The sequence below is a fragment of the Hyperolius riggenbachi genome, chromosome 2 (assembly GCF_040937935.1).
Source record: "Hyperolius riggenbachi isolate aHypRig1 chromosome 2, aHypRig1.pri, whole genome shotgun sequence".
Classification (NCBI taxonomy): domain Eukaryota; kingdom Metazoa; phylum Chordata; class Amphibia; order Anura; family Hyperoliidae; genus Hyperolius; species Hyperolius riggenbachi.
In genome coordinates this window covers 71,509,738-71,533,736 of record NC_090647.1, presented here as the reverse complement: position 1 = coordinate 71,533,736, position 23,999 = coordinate 71,509,738, and the positions used below count along the sequence as shown (strand labels likewise).

At 44.2% G+C, this 23,999-nt stretch overlaps 1 protein-coding gene across 1 annotated transcript in view; it reads right to left on the bottom strand.

Moving 5' to 3' along the window:
- The window catches only part of LOC137545546 (hydroperoxide isomerase ALOXE3-like), a 69,526-nt gene extending 57,584 nt beyond the window's left edge, over positions 1-11,942 (bottom strand). Inside the window, exons 1-3 of the mRNA XM_068266906.1 lie at positions 11,824-11,942; positions 8,413-8,591; positions 4,671-4,875 (exon numbers count right to left, since the gene is read on the bottom strand). Coding sequence (XP_068123007.1) covers positions 4,671-4,875; positions 8,413-8,559 — 352 coding nt within the window. The 5' untranslated portion in view covers positions 8,560-8,591; positions 11,824-11,942. The remainder of the gene's footprint in view (positions 1-4,670; positions 4,876-8,412; positions 8,592-11,823) is intronic.
- Between the last annotated feature and the right edge of the window lie 12,057 nt (positions 11,943-23,999).

The following is a 23,999-nucleotide window of genomic DNA, read 5'->3' as shown; positions in this document are numbered from 1 at the left end:
GCCTTCCCCCCCAAGCCTACAATTAGCTCAGACCCCCTATGGTGTCATGATACACACCTACTTGATTAATATTCTATGAGCCCCTTGTCCTACATACAAGGAATCTACTATTTTGATAAACATGGGCTATGTTTACCTTTCTGCCGCCTCCCGGCCGGGGCATCGTATACCGATGGCCTTCTATCAGGAACAACCAGAACCATATTCCTGGTAGCTGCCTGCCATCATCTCTTCTAAGAGAACCTCTTCTTAAAGGTATACTCTGCGAACAAGCCTTTTACCTAAAACTCAGTCCAAATAACTGAGGCCTACTTAAATTATAACAATTATCAGTCTTTTTCAGACGATGGTTATCCCTTGTGTATCTACCTTAAAGTACCCCTGCACTGAGAGGGTGTTTACATTTTATTTATACCATTGTATATGTGGTGCTGTGACATTTGTCACAGCACCATCCTTTTTTTAGTGCCCCCTGTGGTTCCCACCCTAGTCAAAATCTTCAACTGGTAAAGAAAGGCGAATATAGGCAGGAAGGAAGTGGCAGTTCTCCTCCTAAGAGCGCCCCTTCCTTCCCTGACCATGCTCACTTGAACCACCCCTCTTACTTAATTATTAATAGCCTGTTTACAAAAAAAAAAAAAAAAACCACATAACTCACCTACTCTGGGTTTCCAATCGACCCCTCTTCCATCCTGTCAGCTCTGCCGTTTTGCTGCAGCATCCTCTCTTATCTGCTGGAATCTTCACAGCAATGGCACTGACCTGGAATTTCTTTCGGCCTACTTTCGGGTAAGAGACATTGCTGTGAAGATGCCAGCGTTTACGAAAAGATAATGCGGTAGAATGGAAGAGCTGACAGAACGGAAAAAGCGTCGCACCCGCAATAGGTGAGTTATGTGGTGGCTTTTTTTTTTAAACAGTCCTTTGAAATAAAGATCAGGAGTACTTGAAGTTCCAGTAAGTAAGAGACCATTTTTTCTTTTTAATTTCAAATAGTGTGGCATAGTGATGCTCATCTAGATTCCGGATATTCGAGTAACCCGGATATCAGAGCATTTTTTACGCTATCCGGGTCAGACTCCGGATCCCGGATAGCTATAGATATCCGGATAGCTATCTGCGGATAGTTTGACGCATGACCCGGATATCTGCGGATATCCGCGGATATCCAGATCTGAAATACTGTAACTAAGGTGATGACGTCCTGGAGCCAATCAGAGGGCTCCCAGCAGAAGCCCTAGCAACCAATCACAGAGGGGAACCCTGGGCAGCCCCACCTGACCTCATTGAGCCAATCAGAGGCCTCCTAGCCTAAGCCCTGGCACCCAATCACAGAAAGGAACACTGGCCAGCCCCCCTTGTATAATAAGGAGGGCTGCCATGATTGATGAGACAGATCGTTATGGCTTGCTGAATGCTTCCTGAGAGACATGCTGCAGTGCTGGTGGCATAGCAAGGGCTGCCTGTACACAGTTATAAACCTAAAGCTGTTCATTGATTAACCCCTTCACTACTCTATAGTAATCGTTAATTAGCTTGACTGATGTCTCATAGTGTGACAGTTAGAGTGTGTGCTGTACAGCTGCAGTGCTGCTGCTGGGCAAAGGGCTGTACACAGTGATAAGCTCAGTGATTAACCCCTTCACTATCACTCCACTATTGTTAATTCATTAATGTATTAGTGTGCACCAGTTAGTGTCTCCTCCTCTGCTGTCTGTCACTCTGCACTTGTCACGTGACACTTGGCAAGTGCCACGTACCACGTCCGTCATGCTCCTGGCTGGCACACGTTACACCTGCTGCTGCTGCATTGCCTTGCTCCTGCTGCCTGTGCAGCTCCCACCGCCAGGACAGGGTGCCACAGGCCACTGATACCTAGGGGAGGACTGGCCAGGGGGGGAGGGGGGAGATTTCCCCCCCAGGCTGCCTCTCATTTAATGATTTAGGGCTGGCCGATCCACCAACCGCTTCAATCATTATAATTCAATCGGATGAAAATCTGTGCCGCCACAAGCATGCTTAATCAACAATTTGACTTATTTGGGTGGAAAGTAGTTCAATCTGAGAACAAGGGAAATCTCAGGCCAATGTGGTTGTGAAGTGCGATAATAACAAACTATGAACGCGATGGAAACCATGGCCGTTGTCCCTCAAAATTTATTATGTGCCCCACGGTGCCTGTGCACTTATACTTTACCTGTCATGCTGTCCCTCTAGTATCCTTGATGTTTTTCTGCATTGGCGACCACATGACTACCGGTATATAGCATGTGGGGCGCGTGTGATGTCATTAGGGCTGGGGCTGCCATGCAACTGGGCCTCTAGTTTGTGTTTTCCCTCCAGGCCAAAAGGTTCCAGTCCTCCCCTGCTGATACCACATATATTTAACCCAAAACAAAATTGCAGCATCAATTTTTGGAGGTGTCTTGACTGAAAACTGTCATGTCCCAGTTGTGCGGTTGGACTTTGGACACATGTGGGCTGCACGACCGCTGTCTGGAATCTAGGCCTAGTGTTAATTGACAGTCATTGTTTTTTTTTGGGGGGGGGGGGATTCGAAGTCCCCACATCATCAATTAGTGTTTCCCTTTGCAAAATAATGATGATACATGCCTCATTTACCCTCAAAACCCCTTTTAAAGCTATTTAAAGGGCACTTCCGGTTTTTCTATCCAGATATCCGAATAGGCCAGATATCCGCGGATAATGGGACCGGATATCCGCGTTCACGCGGATATCTAAAAGGCCGGATTCGGATATCCGAGCCGGATCCGGATATCTAGGTATCCGGATTGGGGTCAATTCGGATTTTAAAAAGTACTATCCAAGCATCCCTAGTGTGGCAGCTTTAATTGCTGTTGGCATCACCACCAGTGGAGAAATTGACTTTTTCCTCCTGTTCCAGGGACCACTATGGAGCTTTGTAGGTTTAATATGGAAATTATCAGTCCTTAGGACTGGAAATAAGGAAGAGCAATAAAAACAAATTAATAATCCTTACTCTTCCCTAACTCTACAAAAAAAATCAATAAAAAAAATAAAATAAAAAAAATCACCCACCTGAAACAAACATGCGGATTTAAAATCATTTTAAAAGGTCATCTACCTGTACTGAGTATATGCCAGAACTGAATCCACACCTCTGAGAGCCATTAGTGTATAGAGAGATTAGATGGTTGCTCAGAGCTAGATTCTGAATGAAGTAACTTTTCCCTTATAGAATCTAGTTAGACCTGGCTGGTATATAGAGATGGCCCAAACAGTTTGCAGGCGGACACTTCTTGGTGAACTTGCGCTTTTCGCCATTCATATTAAATGCACATTTAATTTGAAAAAAATTGTGTTCGCATTTCTTTACATTAAAGTAAATAGCCGCCGAATTTGGCGGTTAATAGCAAAGTCCCTGAACATGCTAGAAACCCCAAATTTGTAGGGTATGTTACGAACAGTGGGAACAAGAGGGGAGGGGGGAACCTAATAGTTTTTGAGAAAATTGATGTTAAATTTACAGGAAAAAGTTGCAACTTAAATGCGGTTGAATGGCAGATAATGTATTAACATGCATATAAATGTATGCTATTGACCGCTAAAGTCAGCGGCCGTTCACCTGCAATTAAAGTCTTTGGAGCCCAACGCAAACTGCCGGTTCGCGAACATTTGCGGTAAATTCACGTTTGTGAACCGAAAAATGTGTTGCTCGCTACATCACTACTGGCATATATAGATTGTGGCCCCAGATCTTGAGTTGTCTATGTCCAATCAGAGTAACGAGTGACGCAGGTGGACAGAGTGTGATGTAAAACACCTGATGCTTGTTCAGGGTCTATGACTAAAAGTTTAAGAGGCAGAGGATAAGCAGGACAGCCAGGATTTCCTGGCATTGTTTAAAAGGAAATAAATATGGCATCCTCCATATCCCTCTCAATTCAGGTATCGTTCAACAATACTTTTCTCTCCAATGCTAAACAAGGTATTGCGGTACTTACATATTATACCATCTGAAAAGTTTGGCAGTTCTTTGTTTAAGTTCTGTTTGTTCCACTACCAAGATGTAACCCTTTTTGAAAAGCTGAAAGTCCTGGCTTTCTATTACACCAGGTCCCATGTCAGTGTAATTCCCCATTGCCAAGATAAAGGGTTTTGAAGGAGGGGTGTCCCCTGCATCTTGAGAGAAGAGGGTGTATAGCTGGGCTGCTCCTTCATATTAATAAAGTCTCCAGCCCTGGCCAGTAACATACAGAGAGAGGTCAGGAGGGTGTATAGCTTGTCTGCTCCTTCGCCTTCTGTAATGAGACCCCTGCGACAGAAGATGACCTCTCGGGGGTGCTGCTGATCATCAATGTTGGGTTTTTCCGGTACTTCTGCAATCCTGCTTTGTGCAGCCAAGATGCAGGGGACACACCTCCTTCAAAACCCTTTAACTTGGCAACGGAGCATTACACTGACACGGGACCTGGTGTAATGGAAAGCCAGGACTTTCAGCTTTTCAAAAAGGGTTGAATCTTGGTAGTGGAGCAAACAAAACTTAAACAAAGAACTGCCAAACTCTATAGATGGTATAATATGTAAGTACCGGTATTTCAAACAACCAATCCTCGATTACCATATATCCCCACACTGGGGTTTATCCATAGTAAATAGCTAAGTAGTGTACAATAAGCACATCTTACCTTTCCCTTCTGGGATATCCAAAGAGGTTGAAGAAGGGATCCACATGTAGACTGGAAACTGGTAGAGATGACCAGTGGGGCTGGTGACATTGACATACCGGCAGTACCAGGAATCTATGTTGAAGGTCTTATAGCGCTCTGTAGACAGCCGTACCAGCAGCAGCTCACCAAGATCTTGTTGTACAATTATCTCAAAATCTGTCACCTGTGGAAAGTGGAATACATGGCTGGTGTGGGGCTCTGCCGCTTGGACAATTCTGACCCACACCATCGATAACATGGGGACTCTTGCAAAGCCCCCTTCTCTATGTCAAGGTCAGTGGGTTGATCCACACTAAAGGTGCCCATCATCTGTACAATGTTTCACTGACTGTGACCTCTCTATGCAAATTTTAGGATCGAAAATAATAGGAAGGTAATTATTATTTACTGAACAATTCCTTATTCAAATTCAATCATGAAATTCAACTTTCGGATTGATTTTACCCTATTTAGCAATCGTCCCAAAAATTGTTCCTTATCAATTGCTTTCATAAACGGCAATTTTTTTATATCATTCCATCATTAAAATAGCATTGAAAGATCGCATTTGGTGAAAAAATTGTACCATAAATGGGCACCTTAAGACAGACCTAGAGGGGTGACTTATGTGGAAATCTGCAAGTCCCCTTTAATAAAGAAAGTTCCAAACATTCACCACCCCCTTCCTTTCCCCCTGGGGTTTGGAGTGAGAACAGAGGGTACATTAGTGTCTTTTTATACACTTCTGCATTCCCAGAAAGAGGTAAAAGTAAAAACACCCAATAACTTTTAAAACTTTTTAAAAATGTAAATTTCCTTGAGAGGAAAAAAAAAAGACTTCATAAAGTGTAACTGTCGGGCATAAAATCAAAAATCAATTCTTTGTTTTGATCTGGTAAGCAAGTAATAAGGATGCTAACCAGGCAATCCTAAAGTTAAAATCACTATTACTTTTCTTGTTGATAAATGATCATTCCCCAATTTACCTGACTCTTATTTGGTACACACAATGGGCTTGATTCACTAAACCGTGATAACTCATGTCACGGCCGTGCTAGCATTTTTGTGCGATTGCCCGCGAAAATTTGCAAAAACGTGTGCAAAAACGCTTACGACGGCCGTGATATGAGTTATCACGGTTTAGTGAAACAAGCCCAAAGTTTGGTACTCAAAAAGGAAGTTGCAGGGATGGCGGTTTTGTAATTCACTCCCTGACGTAAGTCAGGAAGTGAACTCTTTGACCCTGACCCTTAAAAACACGAGCGCTATCGCCTTATTGCACGTTTTTGTAAGCGTTTTCCGATTTTCCTATGCCTTCCATTGAGGCGGAATCGTCCCGAAAATGGTACACACACCAGTTTGCTAGCTGCACAGCGCACGACCCGCGCTTTTATGAAACCTCTCATTGACATTCATTGTCCACGTGGTGGTGGAGGGACATTTTTAAAAAGCCGAAAACGCCTGCAGTGTGAACAAGCCCTAAAGGGAGGAAATTCCATCAGAATTGGCTTCAAAGTAGCCACACTTAAAATGGGATATGCTAAGAACGGGAAATACTGGCAGAAGATACAAAGATGGCTTTGCAGTGGTTCCCTGTTAGCTCAGTATTACTGCAGAACGCAAATAGAATCCCAGCATAAAGCATCTTTGAATTTTGTACCTGAGCTTCTCATTGCTTGTCGATGGGATGAACATCTTGTCCTTGATGTGCACAAATGGGGAAAGATTTCTGATCCACAGAGGGCAGGGCTATCCCCCCCCCCCCCCTCCCGCCAACCCCAGGCCCCAAACCAAGTAACACTGGGCTTGTGTTTTGATGAAGGAGTCCCAAATTAGTTTGCTCAGTGTTTATGGCAATAACAGCCTGCATGGGTAGAGGATGGAGGAGGGGCATGCTGATCTTTTACGCCCCTGTCTGTGGGGGACCTTTAGAAGCCCGAGGTAAGTTCAAATTTTTTTCCCTCCACCCCCATACAGTAGTCCTTTAAAGGGAACCCGAAGTAAGGGACATGGAGGCTGCTGTATTTATTTACTTTTAAACAATGGCAGTTGCCTGGCAGTCCTGATCCTTGTCTTTAATACTTTTAGCCATAGACCCTGAAAAAGCATGCAGCAGATCAGGTACTCTGACTCAGCTTTTACTGGATTAGCCATATGCTTGTTCCAGAGTTTTCATATCACTCATATCACTCTCACCTCGTGGTCCCTTTTAATAAAAAGAGGTTTAATCAGTGAAGTGCTGAGGAAAGAGGGGGTGTGTGATGCTAAAAGCAGCCCGCCAGAAGCAATAAAAAATGCCCTGCAATATGCAAGAAACCTTCTTTCTAACATTTAAGTATTTTGGAAATTGCATAGTTTCCTAAACAGTTGCTGGTAAGAAATAAGGTGACATGTTCACAAACCCTATGTGGGTGATACCTGATAATAGTGGCAATTGCTGAAATGTTAGAGAATTTGGGGTTGTTGAAGTGAAGTCAGGTGTAGGGAGCCACAGCAAACATTTTTTTTATCTAACGAATGTACAGTGGGATAGCTATGGAGCTATGGGCCCCGGTGCGAGATTTGCATGGGGCCCCCCCAAACACTCTATATGTAACACTTGATACGGCGCAACAAAACCTGCCAGTGGCAACTACAGTAGAGGTGCAAGAAGGGGATCGGAAACTGTTTGCGAATGATTACTAGTATTCAAAGCATCTATAGAAGTGATTATTACCAGCACAGGACCAATAAACCGCTTATACTGCAGTTGAGGGAGGGCCCCATGGGGCCCCTCTGGCCCAAGGGCCCCGATGCGGTCGCTACCACTGCACCACTACCCCTATTGCTACGCCACTGAGAATGCAGACTTCTAAGGGCTCTTTCACATTAGGGCAGATTTTCTGCGTTTCAACGCAACGGGTAAAGTTTGCGTTACCCAAGGTAAAATGAAAGTCCATAGACTTTCATTTTAGCTTTCACATATAACGCAGCCTTTTTGTGCGTTGCGTTACACTGCACCCAGGCGCAGTTTTTCGGCCGACGCTAGCTTTATGCGTTACAATGTTAGTCAATGTAAAACGCACACTATGCGCGTTTTTAAACCGTTAACGCAGGCAATCAGTCCCAGAATGCAACAGAGGAACAATGTAGAAAGTTGAAAACTAAAAAGAAAAAAAAATTACCTGTGTTTTCCTATGTGCTGTAACGCATTGAAAACGGATTAAAAACGCACACTCACTGCAGTGCAACGCATATCAAAACGCATTAAAACGCTTACAACAAAACGTATGCTTTGAGCGTTCTCTAACCCAAGCTCTGATGTGAAAGAGCCCTTAAGCTCAACACACACCATACAATCTTGGTTGTACAGATTTACCAAATCTATGTAGTATAAGGGCCAACAGATTGAAAATACCTTAAATGATTGATTGGATAAGCTCTTATACTACATGAAAGTGGTGAGATTGAACAACCACGATTGTATGGTGTGTGTTGAGCCTTACTCTTGCTGCTGTGTGATTACAACTACAATGGTTCAAACTCTGATTCACAAAAACAGCTGCAGCAATCACTGTGGCCCAGCATGATCTAAGCAAGGACTGCAAACTGTAGAAAATAATTGGAGATCAGGTTTTCTGAAACATTTTGTTCTCCGTGTCAGGAAAACTCTCTTAAACCAGTTTGTCTACTACATTCCACATAACTGACAGTGATGTAACAGTTATGATGAGATACTCACAGCTCCAGCCTGAAAGTTGCTCCAGTGACGGGGCAGCTGGTGTTTGTCACTCTCCCCCTGCACACCGACAAGGATAATAGAGACATTGTCACAGGTGCCAGCAGACAGGTCCGTTCCTGTAGCTATCTGAAGCTTGTAGGTCCCCATGTCTTATCAGGGCAAACCTTGTGAATGTGGCTCTGTAGGAAACAAAAAAGAGCTCTAAATAAAGAGATATTTTAAAGTTACACTTTCCTGTTTTCCTGATACCACCTCTTTTCCACAAGCAATTTAAGGAGGTTAATTTACCACCTGTTTCTGGTCATCAGCTGGTGGACAGGCAGCCCTCCCCCCACAGAGTTGCATCTGAGCATGAAGGTTGCTGTCTTCAGACATGACATGAGATGTTTTTTCACCGCCGGTTAATGCTGCAGCATATCATATGTGACTTCCATTTGGCGGCAAATAATTTCATCTGGATGGCACTTGTGGCTGGCAGCCTGGAGTTTGAACTGCTTGACAAATGAGCAGTTCAGTTGTTTGTGGAAAAGAGACCTAAAGGCCCATGCCCACTTTCTGGTGACCAGCGATTGCTTTGAGCGATGAGCGACTGTTTCCACCATCTTGCAATGTTTGTACAGGTGCGCGATTATGTAAACTACATTTGGCGATGCACGGTGACAATGACTGTCCTGGCTGAGCAGATCTTAAAGATCCCTGATGACTCCCATACAAAGTAGTGCGATCTCTTGAACTCGTTCATGCCGAACACCTTGTCATTGTGGGAAGCCGATCGGATCCATCTTCCTGCCTCATGAGGTGAGTATTAAAATTTATACTTACTTTTTTTTGCTTATACTAAACCACTTTGGCACCTTGTCATGTTGAGAACTATAAATTATGTGCAAAGTATTAAAAAATCAAAGAATTGCCACCAGTCAGCTTTGGGAAAATAGGTAAGTTGCAAGAGAGGGTAGCAGGGGCATAACTACTAGTCATGGGGTCCCCCAGCAAAACTTTGATTGGGCCCCCTTAATGTTCACAAACCTTCCCTTGCCTCCCATTGGTGACCCTCCCAGCATGGGGGTCCATCTTGCAAGGGTCATAAAATAAGTGTCGCCATTAGAATCTTCACACCAATGTCATGTAGAGCCACAAAAACACCTGATCTGGAGTATCAGAGAAAGGCAAGGTTAGTAGTTGGGGCCCTCACACACTTCTGGTCCCCCTGCAGGGGCAGGGGCTACTCCCCTAGTTACACCCCTGAAGGGTAGAATTAATTTCATGTTGCTTCCTCCCTCTGACCACCCTCTCCTTCTCTATCCCTCTTCTTTGACCATGGTCTGTCTGACAGAAAACCTCATGAATATGTAGTGGAGTGAACTGTTGGCAAGATTCCAGAATTATGCCCATATATTAAAGTAGCTAGGATGTTTCTGGCACCTTACATGGGATGGAAATACTTTTTCAAGAAACCAGCTTGGTGTACAAATAATCTTTTAGTTGACAGCCAATTCACTTCTTTTTGGATTGGTCAGCTCACTGGAGAAGGCTTCATTCGCTGAGAGGACAGGATAGAACGAAGAAGGATAGCACTCTCACAGTTTCTGTTGTAAGCTGTGCCCTGGGCAGTTGCCCATCAGCCACAAGGAAGCCATCTAAACCTATATTTTTCGTTGTCTTCAAGGATCTCAACATGGGAGCTGGAGGTCCTTCTTTTCTATGTTTTTTTGTCTATGTTCTTTCCTTGATTGAAGCCTTTGGAAAAATGGGGGATTACAAACCAGGGGTCAGTGGTTCCCTGGCTGCACTTTAAGTTACACAGTTCCTGCTGATTGGACAGTCAAATACTGGGGCTAACATGTCCATATATAGTCACCGAGGCAACTCTAGTACATATACAAAATTACTCAAGGTCAGGATTTCTATTATTTGGTAACAAAGCTTTGAAGAGCACATACATGCTCCTGGATTGGATTTCCCTGAAGACTTCAATCAAGAAAAAGAAGATATCCAAAAGAAGAGAGAAGACATTATAGGGGGAGACCCATGGCTCTTATATCAAGAGACACATGGTAATACAAAGTTTAGCTGATTCCCCATTTCCTTCCAAAGTTCATTTGACCAAGCTATACCTGAAAAACACCTTACAACAGGAATTTCAGGTTTTGTCTTCTCTCCTGCTGGCATAAAAGTTGATAATAATTATAAAATGTAACACATATGCTATAGGTGCCCTTCAGCTTGTGTGACCAGATGAAAGTGTAGATCCCACTCTGGGAGTGTACGACAAACCAACTACTCTATATTACACTAAAAGAATCAAAATACATGCCAAGGAGAAGATGCACTTTGCTTCATATCCACCTTGAAGATTAGAACCATTAGACACATTGCTATAGGTCCTTTGAACACCTGCCAGCCCTTTTCCAAGGTGAGAAAGCATAAACCTGTTGCTTACTTACCACTCCCAGGTGGTAGTTCAGTATTTCTTCAGGAAATACCAATATCCTGTCTAGCTCAACGGTGGAACATCCCAGGTGAATCATTTTGGGGACATCAATGTATGAGTAGATGTCCACTCATTCATCTCCCCTTTAAAGTGGTATGAAACTCAAATTTCATCTATGGTCTACTCTGAGGCATTAAGCACAGCATAAAACTAATAGAAATAAGATATGAATGGTTTTGAAGGTACTGGAAGCGTTAACTTCTACTTCACAGATAAGCTAAATAAGAAGTTTGCTCTTGCCATACCAAAATTATCAGATTATGTTCAGCTACTATAGCACGTGCCTCTTACTTGTATTACTGGACCTACCAAACCAGGCCAAAATCGCATGGTCATGTATCTGGTTCCATATTTGCCTTGGATAGGATTGTCCTATTGTATAACCTTGTTACGTCTGTCATCCTTGTATCATTGTATAGATTTATTGTCCAGCGTTGTGTAATATGTTGGCACTTTATAAATGCAATAAAAAATAATAATAATATTTTGAAAATGCATCTGTTCTGGACTCCAACCAGACCACAAAGTACCAATGAAGGGGATACTACACTATTTACTCCTGCTGGCTGTTGGAGACCACTCTGCGCTTGTGTGTGTGTGTAGTCACATGCAAGCGCAGAGTGTTCCCGACTGGGGGTCCCCATACCAATGTACGCATGCCGGCAGAGGTTGCGTGCTATAGCATGCGTGCACCCCGGCCAGAAAGCCGCAATGCTCCCGACCCAGCCATCCAGTAGACGGGACCATGGGGCAATTGCAGCTACAGAAGGCGGCAGAAAGGAGAATGGGGGAGCGATGAGCATCAGGACAGCTCACCATAAATGCCTGCTCCCCTGCGTTTCTCATCTGACTTTGGGCTCTGGTATCCTATAAGCAGTTTTGTAAAAGTCTTTGGTTTAAAGCACATAATCCAGTCTTACCCAATGAAGAAGAGGGTACACCACACAGCAATGGTTCCCTAGTAGTTGCTGTTTCTTCTGAGTAACACAAATGCTGGCTCTCCTCAGCATATACGTGGCTTCTTGTATGTAGAATATTGGTTATTTAAAATGGAGCGGGATGTTTGCCTTTTGGAAGACAGTGTTGTGTGTTCTATCCTGGTGGCAGATGACTGGTACAGGTGATTCTGCACATTTACTTTAACATCACACAGTAATTTTTCAAATCTGACATAAAACATTAACTCATCCCTCAGCCAACAACAGTAACTTCTTACGGTAATTCTTATCACATCATCCTAACCTTTATTAAGTGCCTTAAAGGAGAACTGTAGTGAGAGGTATATGGACTGGAGGCTTATATATATTTATACATATTTGTTTCCATTTAAGCAATACCAGTTGCCTGGTTATCCTGCTGCTAATCTTCTGCCTCTAATACTTTCAGCCATAGGCCCTGAACAAGCATACAGCAGATCAGGTGTTTCTGACAATTTTGACAGATATGACAAGATTAGCTGCATGCTTGTTTCTGGTGTGATTCAGACACTTCCTCAGCCAAATAGTCCAGCAGGGCTGCCATGCAACTGGTATTGCTTAAAAGGAAAGAAATATGGCTGCCTCCATATACCCCTCACTACAGTTCTCCTTTAAACTAAACCTAAATCCCTAAGCTCAACACTAAGGCCAGTTCCCAGTTGCTTTAAAAACGCATCTGTGCGGTACAAATTAGCTCTGCTTAAAAGCAGGAAGTGGATCTTATGTAAAAAATAGGATCCACTTCAACTTGTTACAAAACACGGATTGTACATAAATCCATATGCCACGGAGTGCGAGACAGAACGCATAGTCCCTACTTGGCACATTCTCTCTACTAGATGTCAAAAAGTGTTTAATGAAAACCTAAGAGAATGGACACTGTCCATTTTCACTAGGTTAGTGGCCGCATCTGCATCGCTTGTATTCCCGTCGCTGCCGTGACGTCAAATTCTTATGTCCCATCACCCATCGCCACTGCTCTGCCCTTCAAAACAGCCCGGAGGCCAAGGGATCTCCACTGAGCTGCAAAAGATCCATGGGAATCCTAAGCAACTGGGAGAATTTTCATTGGTTCATGTTGGACCAATGAAAATTCTCCCTGTTGCTAAGGAGAATTGGCCTACTGCAGCCTATCGGGAGCAGGCTCCCAGACTGTTGAAGGGACAGAGCGGCAGTGGGACTGTAGAGTGAAAATAAACACATTGTTTCACTTACCTGGGGCTTCCCCAAGCCCCCAGCAACCGTCCTGTCCCGCGCCGCTTCTCGACGAGCCTCCGTTCTCCCGCCGCCATCTTTCGGTTTCGCCGCCGGGCCATTGCGCCCGTGCGGCTCTGGCCACACATATCCTTTCTTCGCTTTCCCCGCTATTGCAGAGGGGAACGCGAAGAAAGGATACGCTTGGCAGGGCTGCGCTGGCATCCATTTACAAGTCGAGGTACGGGACGGAGCGGCGGCAGGAGAACGGAGGCTCGGGCAGGACCGTCGCGGGACAGGAGAGCTGCTGGGGGCTTGGGGAAGCCCCAGGTAAGTGAAACAATGTGTTTATTTTCACTCCACAGTTCCGCTTTAATACGTACAGGTGGACGTGATGGACCCTGCAGATGTACCGACGGAGTGTGGAAGCAGAATGGACAGCAAAAATTTTTGCATGCGGATACAGTACAGACTGTCCTTTCTGCATCCACACAAGTGTGTGAACCGGCTAAAGCCTTAAAGAAAACCTGTAACGAGAAAAAGTTCCCCTGGGGGGTACTCACCTCGAGTGGGTGAAGCCTCCAAGTCCTATTGAGGCTTCCCCCATCCTCCTGTGTCCCATGGCAGGCTTGCTGTGCCCCTCCGAACAGCGGGGATGTAAATATTTACCTTCCCGACTCCAGCGCAAGCGCAGTATCGCTCTCCGCCTGGAGATAAGCGGAAATAGCCGATCACTGTCGGGCCGCTCTACTGCGCAGGCGCAAGTCTCCTGCGCAGTGGAGCAGACCCGACAGAGATCGGCTATTTCCACCTATCTCTGTGCTGAGAGCCGCAACAGCGCCCCCGCTGGAGCCATGGAAGGTAAATACATCAAGTCAGGCTTATCGAGCCAGGATTGCGGGAGACTTCGGGGAGCCAGCGCTGGATTGCCTGCAGCTACAGGGGAGGGGGAAGCCTCATTGGGACCCTGAGGTTTCCCCCTCCCGAGGTGAGTACCCCACAGGGGACGTTTTTTCAGTACAGGGTCTAATTAAAGTACATTTCTACTTCTATAGTTTGAAATATACAAAAAAAAAGAAGAAAAAAGAAGAAAAAAACTTGCTTACTTGTAGTTAGTGTTGGTGTCCGAATTTACGATACTGAAATTCTGAAACCCAAATTCATCCATCACCACCCAGACATGTGGACAGGGTCAGGAGGAGTTCACTTATTTGCACTGCATGTTGCGCTTCATGCAAGTCACATGACATACAAATAAGTAACTCCCCCTGACCTCATGTCTGGGTGCTGAAGTGTGGGGATGAGCAAATTCGGGTTTCCAGAATCTGAACACCAAACACTACTTGTAGTGATGAGCACAAATTTCACTTGCATGCAAATTTCCACAGGCACATGAAGGGAAAGAAACCGAACCTATCAAATTCAGATACCAATCAATGGGCTGGTAGTTAGTCAACTAGCAGGTAGAGGCTTTCCAGGAAAAAACTGAATTTACTTTCCTGGTCAGTGAAGATGTGCATGTTAGGATACATTTCTGCTCATTATCACTTACCTTCAATAAATCTAAATTTTCTTGATTCTTCCCCCTAGCTTTATCTGTGCTGCTATCCTAGAGTTCCACCTATACTTGCCTTACTTACACGCATATTGGCACTGAATGTTGGGCATGATTTCTGAGCTTCTTGGTGGCTAAAGCCCTATGTGCCATCTACAGTGGCTTGCAAAAGTATTCTCCCCCTTGAAGTTTTCCACATTTTGTCACATTACTGCCACAAACATGAATCAATTATATTGGAATTCCTCGTGAAAGACCAATACAAAGTGGTGTACACGTGAGAAGTGGAACGAAAATCATACATCATTCCAAACATTTTTTAAAAATAAATAACTGCAAATTGGGGTGTGCGTAATTATTCAGCCCCCTTTGGTCTGAGTACAGTCAGTTGCCCATAAACATTGCCTGATGAGTGCTAATGACTAAATAGAGTGCACCTGTGTGTAATCTAATGTCAGTACAAATACAGCTGCTCTGTGACGGCCTCAGAGGTTGTCTAAGTGAATATTGGGAGCAACAACACCATGAAGTCCAAAGAACACACCAGACAGTTCAGGGATCAAGTTATTGAGACATTTAAAGCAGCCTTAGGCTACAAAAAGCCTTGAACATCCCACGGAGCACTGTTCAAGCAATCATTCAGAAATGGGAGGAGTATGGCCCAACTGTAAACCTACCTAGACAAGGCCGTCCACATAAACTCACAGGCCAAACAAGGAGAGCGCTGATCAGAAATGTAGTCAAGAGGCCCATGGTGACTCTGGACGAGCTGCAGAGATCTACAGCTCAGGTGGGGGAATCTATCCATAGGACAACTATTAGTCATGCACTGCACACAGTTGGCCTTTATGGAAGAGTGGCAAGAAGAAAGGCATTGTTAACAGAAAAGCATAAGAAGTCCCATTTGCAGTTTGCCACAAGCCATGTGGGGGACACAGCAAACATGTGGAAGAAGATGCTCTGGTCAGATGAGACCAAAATGGAACTTTTTGGCCAAAATGCAAAACGCTATGTGTGGTGGAAAGCTAACACTGTACATCACTCTGAACACACCATCCCCACTGTCAAATATGGTGGTGGCAGCATTATGCTATGGGGGTGCTTCTCTTCAGCAGGGACAGGGAAGCTGTTAGAGTTGATGGGAAGATGGATGGAGCCAAATACAGGGCAATCTTGGAAGAAAACCTCTTGGAGTCTTCAAAAGACTTGAGACTGGGGTGGAGGTTCACCTTCTAGCAGGACAACGACCCTAAACATAAAGCCAGGGCAACAATGGAATGGTTTAAAACAAAACATATCCATGTGTTAGAATGGCCCAGTCAAAGTCCAGATCTAAATCCAATCGAGAATCTGTGGCAAGATCTGAAAACTGCTGTTCACAAACGCTGTCTATCTAATCTGACTGAGCTGGGGCTGTTTTGCAAAGAAGAATGGGCAAGGATTTCAGTCTCTAGATGTATAAAGCTGGTAGAGACATACCCTAAAAGACTGCCAGCTGTAATTGCAGCAAAAGGTGGTTCTACAAAGTATTGACTTAGTGGGCTGAATAATTACGCACACCCCACTTTGCAGTTATCTATTTTTTTTAAATGTTTGGAATCATGTATGATTTTTGTTCTACTTCTCACGTGTACACCACTTTGTATTGGTCTTTCACGTGGAATTCCAATAAAATTGATTCATGTTTGTGGCAGTAATGTGGCAAAATGTGGAAAACTTCAAGGGGGCAGAATACTTTTGCAAGCCACTGTATGATTACATCCTCGTGCATATCGATACCCACGTAGATAGGGCAGTTTCTAGGGACAGGCTGACTAGACACAAGCCTGAGTTGCTATAAACAATGAAGGGCATGATATTTAGAAATGTCGCGAACATAGAATTTTCCGTTCCCCAATGGCAAATTTCCTCAAAAGTTCACTAATTGGCTGTTTGCAGTGGACTCTATAGACTTAGATGGCAGGCGAATGGCCACCGACTTTAATGACTTTAACAGCAAAGCCCCCTTATATTCTAGAAACACCAAGCTTGCAGGGTATATGGATGAGGGCAGTAGGTACAAGAGGAAAAAAAAATCAAAAAGACCTTATAGTTTTTGAGAAAATCGATTTTAAATTTTCATAGGAAAAAAGTATACATGCGGTAACTGACTTCGGGCCTGGCTGCCTAGGTCCTAGCACTGTCTCCTCATTATACAAGAGAGCGGTTATCTCTTACTTTTTCCGGTAACTGACAGATAATGTAGCAAACCTAACGGTAGTGTAACTTTATATATGTCAAGAGTTAGAAAATGTATACTTTTTCCTATGAAACTTTAAAATTGATTTTCTCAAAAACTAAAGTCTTTTTGAATATTTTTTTCCCTCTTGTACTCAACCCACTTCCCCCCTCTATATACCCTGCAAATTTGCGGTTTCATCTAAGGGGGCTTTGCTATGAACCGTTAAAGTTGGCGACCGTTCGCCTTCCAATTAAGTCTATGGGAAAACTGCGAACACAATTTTTTTTTTTTTTTTTTTAAATTGTGGTCAACGTGAATGGGGAATAGCCCAATGGGGAACTGTTCAGGCCATCTCTAATGATATTGTCCTGCATCTCCTTCCATCCTCTCCCCATGCTAAAGTGAGTGCCAGTGCAGTAATCTGCAGGCAGTGCACATCGCTGTGTTGCTGCCTGCATGTGGATCAATCATCTGCCCACCTTCAATCCTGCCTGGCTGCCCTGTGCTGTTTCAGGGACTAAGGCCTGGAACCCACTACAAATCGCAAACCGCTAGCGCAATCCCTAGCGTTTTTAATTAGTGTTTTGCAAGCGATTTCATGTGTAAGCTTTTTCCCAGTGATTGTGATAGTGATTTGCAATTAGCGATTTTAATTCTGATTGGTCCTTTCAATTTATTTATTTATTTTTTTACAGTGTGCAGTAATTTAAAATCGCACACAAATCGCCATGTGTAGTGATTCATGAGCGATTTGCCAGCGCTTCAGTACTTTACAATGAAGCACAAACACTCACAAAATGCTGCATGTTCGCTACTGTGGAATTTGTTACATTAATTTACATTGGCAGAGCGATTTCACTAGCGATTTAAAGCACTCTCTAATTAAAAGCTCAAAAAAGCGCTCTAGTGGGTTTCAGTGATGCCCGGATACCTCCCGATCACGGATTTGACTGTTCAGCCGTGATTGAAAAAAAAATCCGGAAAAGGCGTGATTGATTTCCGGATATCAGCTGGACTCACAAATTCGACTGAATGAGGCAAACACGTCTAAACACGGCCGTGATCACGGAATAGCATTTAAGCTGTTCTTAAAGCCCCCATACATGCTCCAATCCCCCAAATTGCATGGATTATAAAGGTGATAAGCGGCTACAACTTAAACAAAATAAATTCCAAAAAGAACTTTTACTTTTTGAGAAAATGGATTTTAAAGTTAAAGCCTTGGTACCCTATAGCACGTCAGATGATGACGTGCCATCCGATAGCTCTACCAACCAGCAGAGATCTTCTCACACAAGGTCCAGTCTGGCACCCCAATCCCGCTCGACTGAAGCTGATAGCTTGGAGGTTGAGAGCAGGAAACTGGAGCAGCTAGGTTGCAATAACTCAGTTATAGATACCCTTCTAAAAGCCAGAAAGCCATCGACAAACCTGTCTTACCAGAGAATATGGAAGGTATATACTACATACGCCAAGGCTCAGAACTTTGATCCCTTACACCCGCTAGTATATGAACTCTTATCATTCCTTCAGACGGGAGTAGATAAAGAATTGTCAAGCTACTCGATCAAGGTGCAGATTTCCGCAATTTCGGCGTTAACAGGACACAGATGGGCGCTACATCCACTGGTAAAACAGTCTGCGACTGCAGTCATGAAAATAAGACCACCTATCAAACCAGCTTTTGCCCCGTGGGACCTACCACTGGTACTGGATTTTCTATCGGGTCCTCCTTTTCAACCTATTGAAGATTGTTCATTGGAAAATCTGACTCTGAAGGCCATTTTTCTAGTTGCCATCACCTCCGCAAGGAGGGTATCATAGATCCAAGCCCTAAGCTGTAGAGCGCCGCATTTACAATTTTTTTCCTGATAAAGTGGTTTTGCGCCCAGTCAAGAGTTTTCTCCCAAAGGTTTCAACTTCTTATCATTTAAACCAGGAATGGTTCCTTCCAGTATTCAAGGAGCAAGACAATGTAAATCTTCATACTCTAGATGTTTCTACCATCTTAAAAGCATATGTTCAAGCAACGGAAGCCTTTAGAAAGTCGGATAGGCTATTTATCATTCATTCAGGATATAGAAAGGGACAAGCAGCTTCATCTAGAACCATATCAGCCTAGATTGTACGCATTATTCAAAAAGCATATGTAGCTGTGAATAAAATTCCTCCTAAAGAGATAAGAGCGTACTCTACTAGAAGTGTGGCTGCTTCTTGGGCAGCGCAGGCAAAGGTAGCTCCAGATAAGGTCTGTCAGGCTGCAAATTGGACTAAGATAAGTACCTTTATTGCACATTATCGTGTTGATACACAGAGCCGGGACAAGGTCCTTCAGCACTCAAGGCTGAGACTGCAAAGTGCGCCCCTCCATCCCTCCCACCCCAGCCGTCACAGACTAATTGCTATTAGACTAAGAGGCGCCCCAGGGCCCCCACCACCCCCAACACCTTAATCTCTAGTTATCTGGCTTGCAGTCACTGCTTTGTATTTCCTTTTTCTTATTTCTTTGTGCTTCAAACACAATTGGGAATGACAGCTGAATGAATTGTGCGCCCCCTCCTACACTGCGCCCTGAGGCTGGAGCCTCTTCAGCCTCTGCCTCGGCCCGGCCCTGTTGATACACATTCTGCTACAGCTGTTGAGTTTGGGAAGGCAGTACTGTCCTCTGCTTTCGGTTCTAATTTAGATTAATGAGCTAAATAAAACGTTTATTTTGTTTGATTACACCTGCATCAGTCTCCCTCCCCTCTTTTATAGTCTAGTTAATTCCCGTAGTGCTGCCATGGAGGCTTAGGGAAAGCAGAAAATTGTATACTTACCTAACGGTAATTTTCCTTTCCCCAGGCATCCATGGCAGCATAGGGTTCCCACCCGATTCAGTGAGTTGCTAGTTACAAAGACACCTGGAAGGGGGACGGTCAAACACTTATAGAGAACATGTCCTATGGGGTATTAGGGGCGGGGCTAATACCCGTAGTGCTGCCATGGATGCCTGGGGAAAGGAAAATTACCGTTAGGTAAGTATACAATTTTCTGCTTTAATAGACTCCCTTTTGTCATCAAACCAATAAACACTATCAGTGTTTTTCTAAGTGCTTGTGATTTGTATAGCTCTTGCTAATCCAATGCTATGGGTGACTAAAAAAAATAAATACTGTAAATAAATCTCTCAAGTGGGATCACACACAAAGGATTACATTAGAAAGAGCTTTTCAAATCACAAACACTTAAAAAAGCACTTCTAGTGGGTCCCAGGACGGTAGCAGGGAAAAGGGTGCCAGCGGTTAGCGGACGAAAAGGGCGCTGCCATAGACTCTAATGCAATTATCATTAATGTGGCGAAAAAAAGGTCACCCAATAAATACTGTTAACATTAGAACATTGGAGTTTTTGAAGCCGGTTATCGTTTTAGAAGCGTGCAATAATATAGTTTGTCATATTTCATTTGTATATACAGATTTTATGTTATCAAAGATATTATCGTTTCTATGTGAAAGGGGAGGGGGATTTTTGCAGGGGGAGTGGTTAGGGTTAGGAAATACCGGGGGGGGGGGGGGGGTTAGGGTTAGGCACCACCAGGGGGGTGGTTAGGATTAGGCACTGCTGGGGTGGTTAGAGCTAGGCAACACCAGGGGAGTGGTTAATTTTAGGCACCACCCAGGGAGGGTTCTGTGTGAGAGTAGGATTGGGTTAAGCTGTATTGTTAAATTACGTTATGATTTTTATCGTTAATATATTTTCGTTAACAACTCCTGTCTTCTTTTTTTTTTTTAAACTGTATTTGTTAACCAATTTCATTAAAGTTTATCATTGAGATTTTGTTATCCAGCTGGGCCCTTTTTTCATGCACCCAGTCCCAGGCCTGAGATTGAAAGTTATATGAAACTTGAACATCCTAAAAGGAACCTGATGTGTGAGACCTATGGAGGGTGCTATATTTATTTCCTTTTAAAGGACACCCGGGGCAAAAATAAACTAATAAAATAAACGATTGTATCTCTCTTCCTTCTTATCTTAAAAATGACTTTTAAAGATATTCCAGTTTTATTTTATGTTTAAATCTACTTTTAAGTTTTAACTGTTATTGCTTTTGCTCAATGACACATTCATTGAAGTATGCCAGAGCTAAAATCTATGAACTTCCTTTTTATCCTTTCCATTTTCTGCTAGGAAAGTGTTTTATAGTTAGAATTTCTTATAAGTAAGGGTCACACTGTAGTCACTTACTGTCTGAGTCAGCCACTTACATACCTGATTTTTAACTCATTCAGGCAGAGAAAGGAAAAAAAAGGAACACAGCCTAGTTATTTGTGTGCTAGGCACTATACATACCCATGTCTATCATCATGTCACATGTCACCTCGGGTATCCTTTAAACCAGGGGTGCCCACACTTTTTTGACTCGCGAGCTACTTTGAAAATTCCCGAGCTCGAGAGATCTACTAACATTTAAAATAGCCAGGTATAGGTGCCCTTAATATAGGTAGCTATGCACAGGTGCTCCCCATATAGATAGCTAGACATAGGTTCCCCCAATATAGATAGCTAGGCATAAGTCCTCCCATATAGATAGCAAGGCATAGGTGCCCCCTATATAGCTAGCAAGGTATATGCGCACCCCATGGAGATAGCTAGGCACAGGTGCCCCCTATATATAGCTAGGTATAGGTCCCCCCACATATAGATAGCTAGGCATAAGTGCCCCCACTGATAGATAGCTAGGCATAGGTTCCCCCCCCCCCCACACACATATAGATAGCTAGGTATAGGTCCCACCCCCCTCACATATAGATAGCTAGGCACGCTGCCTCCCATAAAGATAGTTAGGCATAGGTGCCTGCCATATAGATAGATGCCCCCTCTCCCTCCACCAGCCGCCACTCTCCTCCACCCCCTTTCACTGTGCCCGGAGGAGCATGCAGCACTGAGACATCTGATAGCGGCGACCAGCAGTGGAGAGGAGAGCGGAGGGTAATGGCGTGTATACAGGCAAAGCACTTCCTGTATACAAGTCCTCACCCACCGCTCTCCACTGCGGATTGCCGCTAATCAGATGTCTCAGTGCTGCAAGTCATGCAGAGTCAGCGAGGGGATCCGGACAAGGTATTGAGGACTCCAGCGGCGAACAAAGAGGAAGGGAGAGGGCTGGGGGGGAAGGAGGTGGGAGGGACGTGGCTCTCCCTTTGCCTCTCCCTATTGGTTGTGTGCTGCTCTGCATGGGGCAGCAGAGCAGCACAATCAGACGGTACGCCAGTGCTGCATATAGTCAGCGTCTGGCGTACTATTTTAAAATGCCGACGCGATCTAACCAGATCAACGCATTAGGCAGCCCTGCTTTAAACAATATCACTTGCCTGGCTGTCCTGCTAATCTTACTGGTTTGTAGGGTCTAAATCACACACCTTAAACAAGCATGCAGCTCATCTTACCCAACTAGTCAAAGACATCTGATCTGCATGCTTGCTCAGGGTCTATGGCTTTTAGGCTACTTTCCCACCAAGACATTGCGTTTTAAGGGAGGTTATGGTCGCATAACGTGCCCCTAATGCAACGCATGGTGGTGTTGAAGGTGGACATCAGATTGAGCTGGGTTATGCAGCTCTCAAAGCAGCCGCTCCAGGTTAGTGATAGGAAGTCCAGATCTTTTTAAGGATTCGGATCATTTGAATCAGATCATTTGAATCGGATCATTGAAAAGATCCGGATCTTTGAACCAAATCATTTGAATCATTTTACTAGGGAAGCAGACTGGGTGAAATGACTAGCAGGACATAACTTTCCCTGCACTGTACATTCTGTATGTTCCTGTTTCTTCCAGACAGACATCCACTGTGAACCGAATCTTTCATTGTGATGATCCGGATGATTCGACTCACAAAAAAGATCCGGATCAAATGAACAATTCGTTTATGATCCGGACAACACTACAGTCCTACCACGAGTCTCTGCAGTGCAGCGAATATTAATGAGCCGTGTGGCTGGCTGCAGAGGAGGAGGGGAGACCTCCTCCTCCAACATTACTGAGCATGTGCAAACAGTCTAACGCAGGGCCGGGCCGAGGCATAGGCTGGAGAGGCTCCAGCCTCAGGGCGCAGTGTAAGAGGGGGCGCACAATTCACTCAGCTGTCATTCCTAATTGTGTATGAAGCAGAAAGAAATAAGAAAAGGGGATACATAGCAGTGACTGCAAGCCATATAACTAGAGATTAAGGTGTTGGGGAGGTTGTGGGCCCTGTGGCACCTCTTAGTCTAATAGCAATCAGTGTGTGACGGCTGGGGTGGGAGGGATGGAGGGGCGCACTTTGGTGTCTCAGCCTTGGGCGCTGGAGGACCTTGTCCCGCCTCTGGTCTAACGCTGCTTAGCCAAGTATAACGTACAGCATGCAGCACTTTGTTTAAACGTGCTGCGTTACAATGTAATGTAACGTGTGCACTGTGAACAGCACATTGATTTTACAGTGCTGTGAGTTAGGCTGCGTTACTGGCTGCTGTAACGTGGGACTTTAACGTCCCACTGTGAAACCAGCCTTAAAGTATTTCAGGCATTACTTAAAAGGAAATCAACATGTTAGCCTCCATATCCCTCTCACCTTTGGTTTCCTCTAAGGATTCAACATCAAAACAAACTGATGTATGTAGTCGACTTTATTGAGCAGGTTAGAGATTTGTACAGGAGGAAGGAGGGCTTACACTGCAGTCAGGCCACTGGCAAAATAAGGCATATACTGTACTGAGTATATATTAGGAACAACATTGTGCTGATGTGACCCTGTTTTAAAGGGGCCTAAGAATTTAAAGAGAGACTCCAACCTAGAATTGAACTTTATCCCAATCAGTAGCTGATACCCCCTTTTACATGAGAAATATAATGATTTTCACAAACAGACCATCAGGGGGCGCTGTATGACTGATTTTGTGCTGAAACCCCTCCCACAAGAAGCTCTGAGTACCGCGGTACTCTGGGCAAACTGCCACAATGTAACAATGTTTACAGACAGGAATTAGCTGTTTACAGCTGTCTCTAACAGCCAAAACAGCTAGGAGCAGCTACATAACCTGCCCGCAGTAAAAATGTCACCATGTAATAAATGTCAGAATCTAAATCGGGGAGAGGAAAGATTTTACAATGAGCAAACACTGACTAAATCA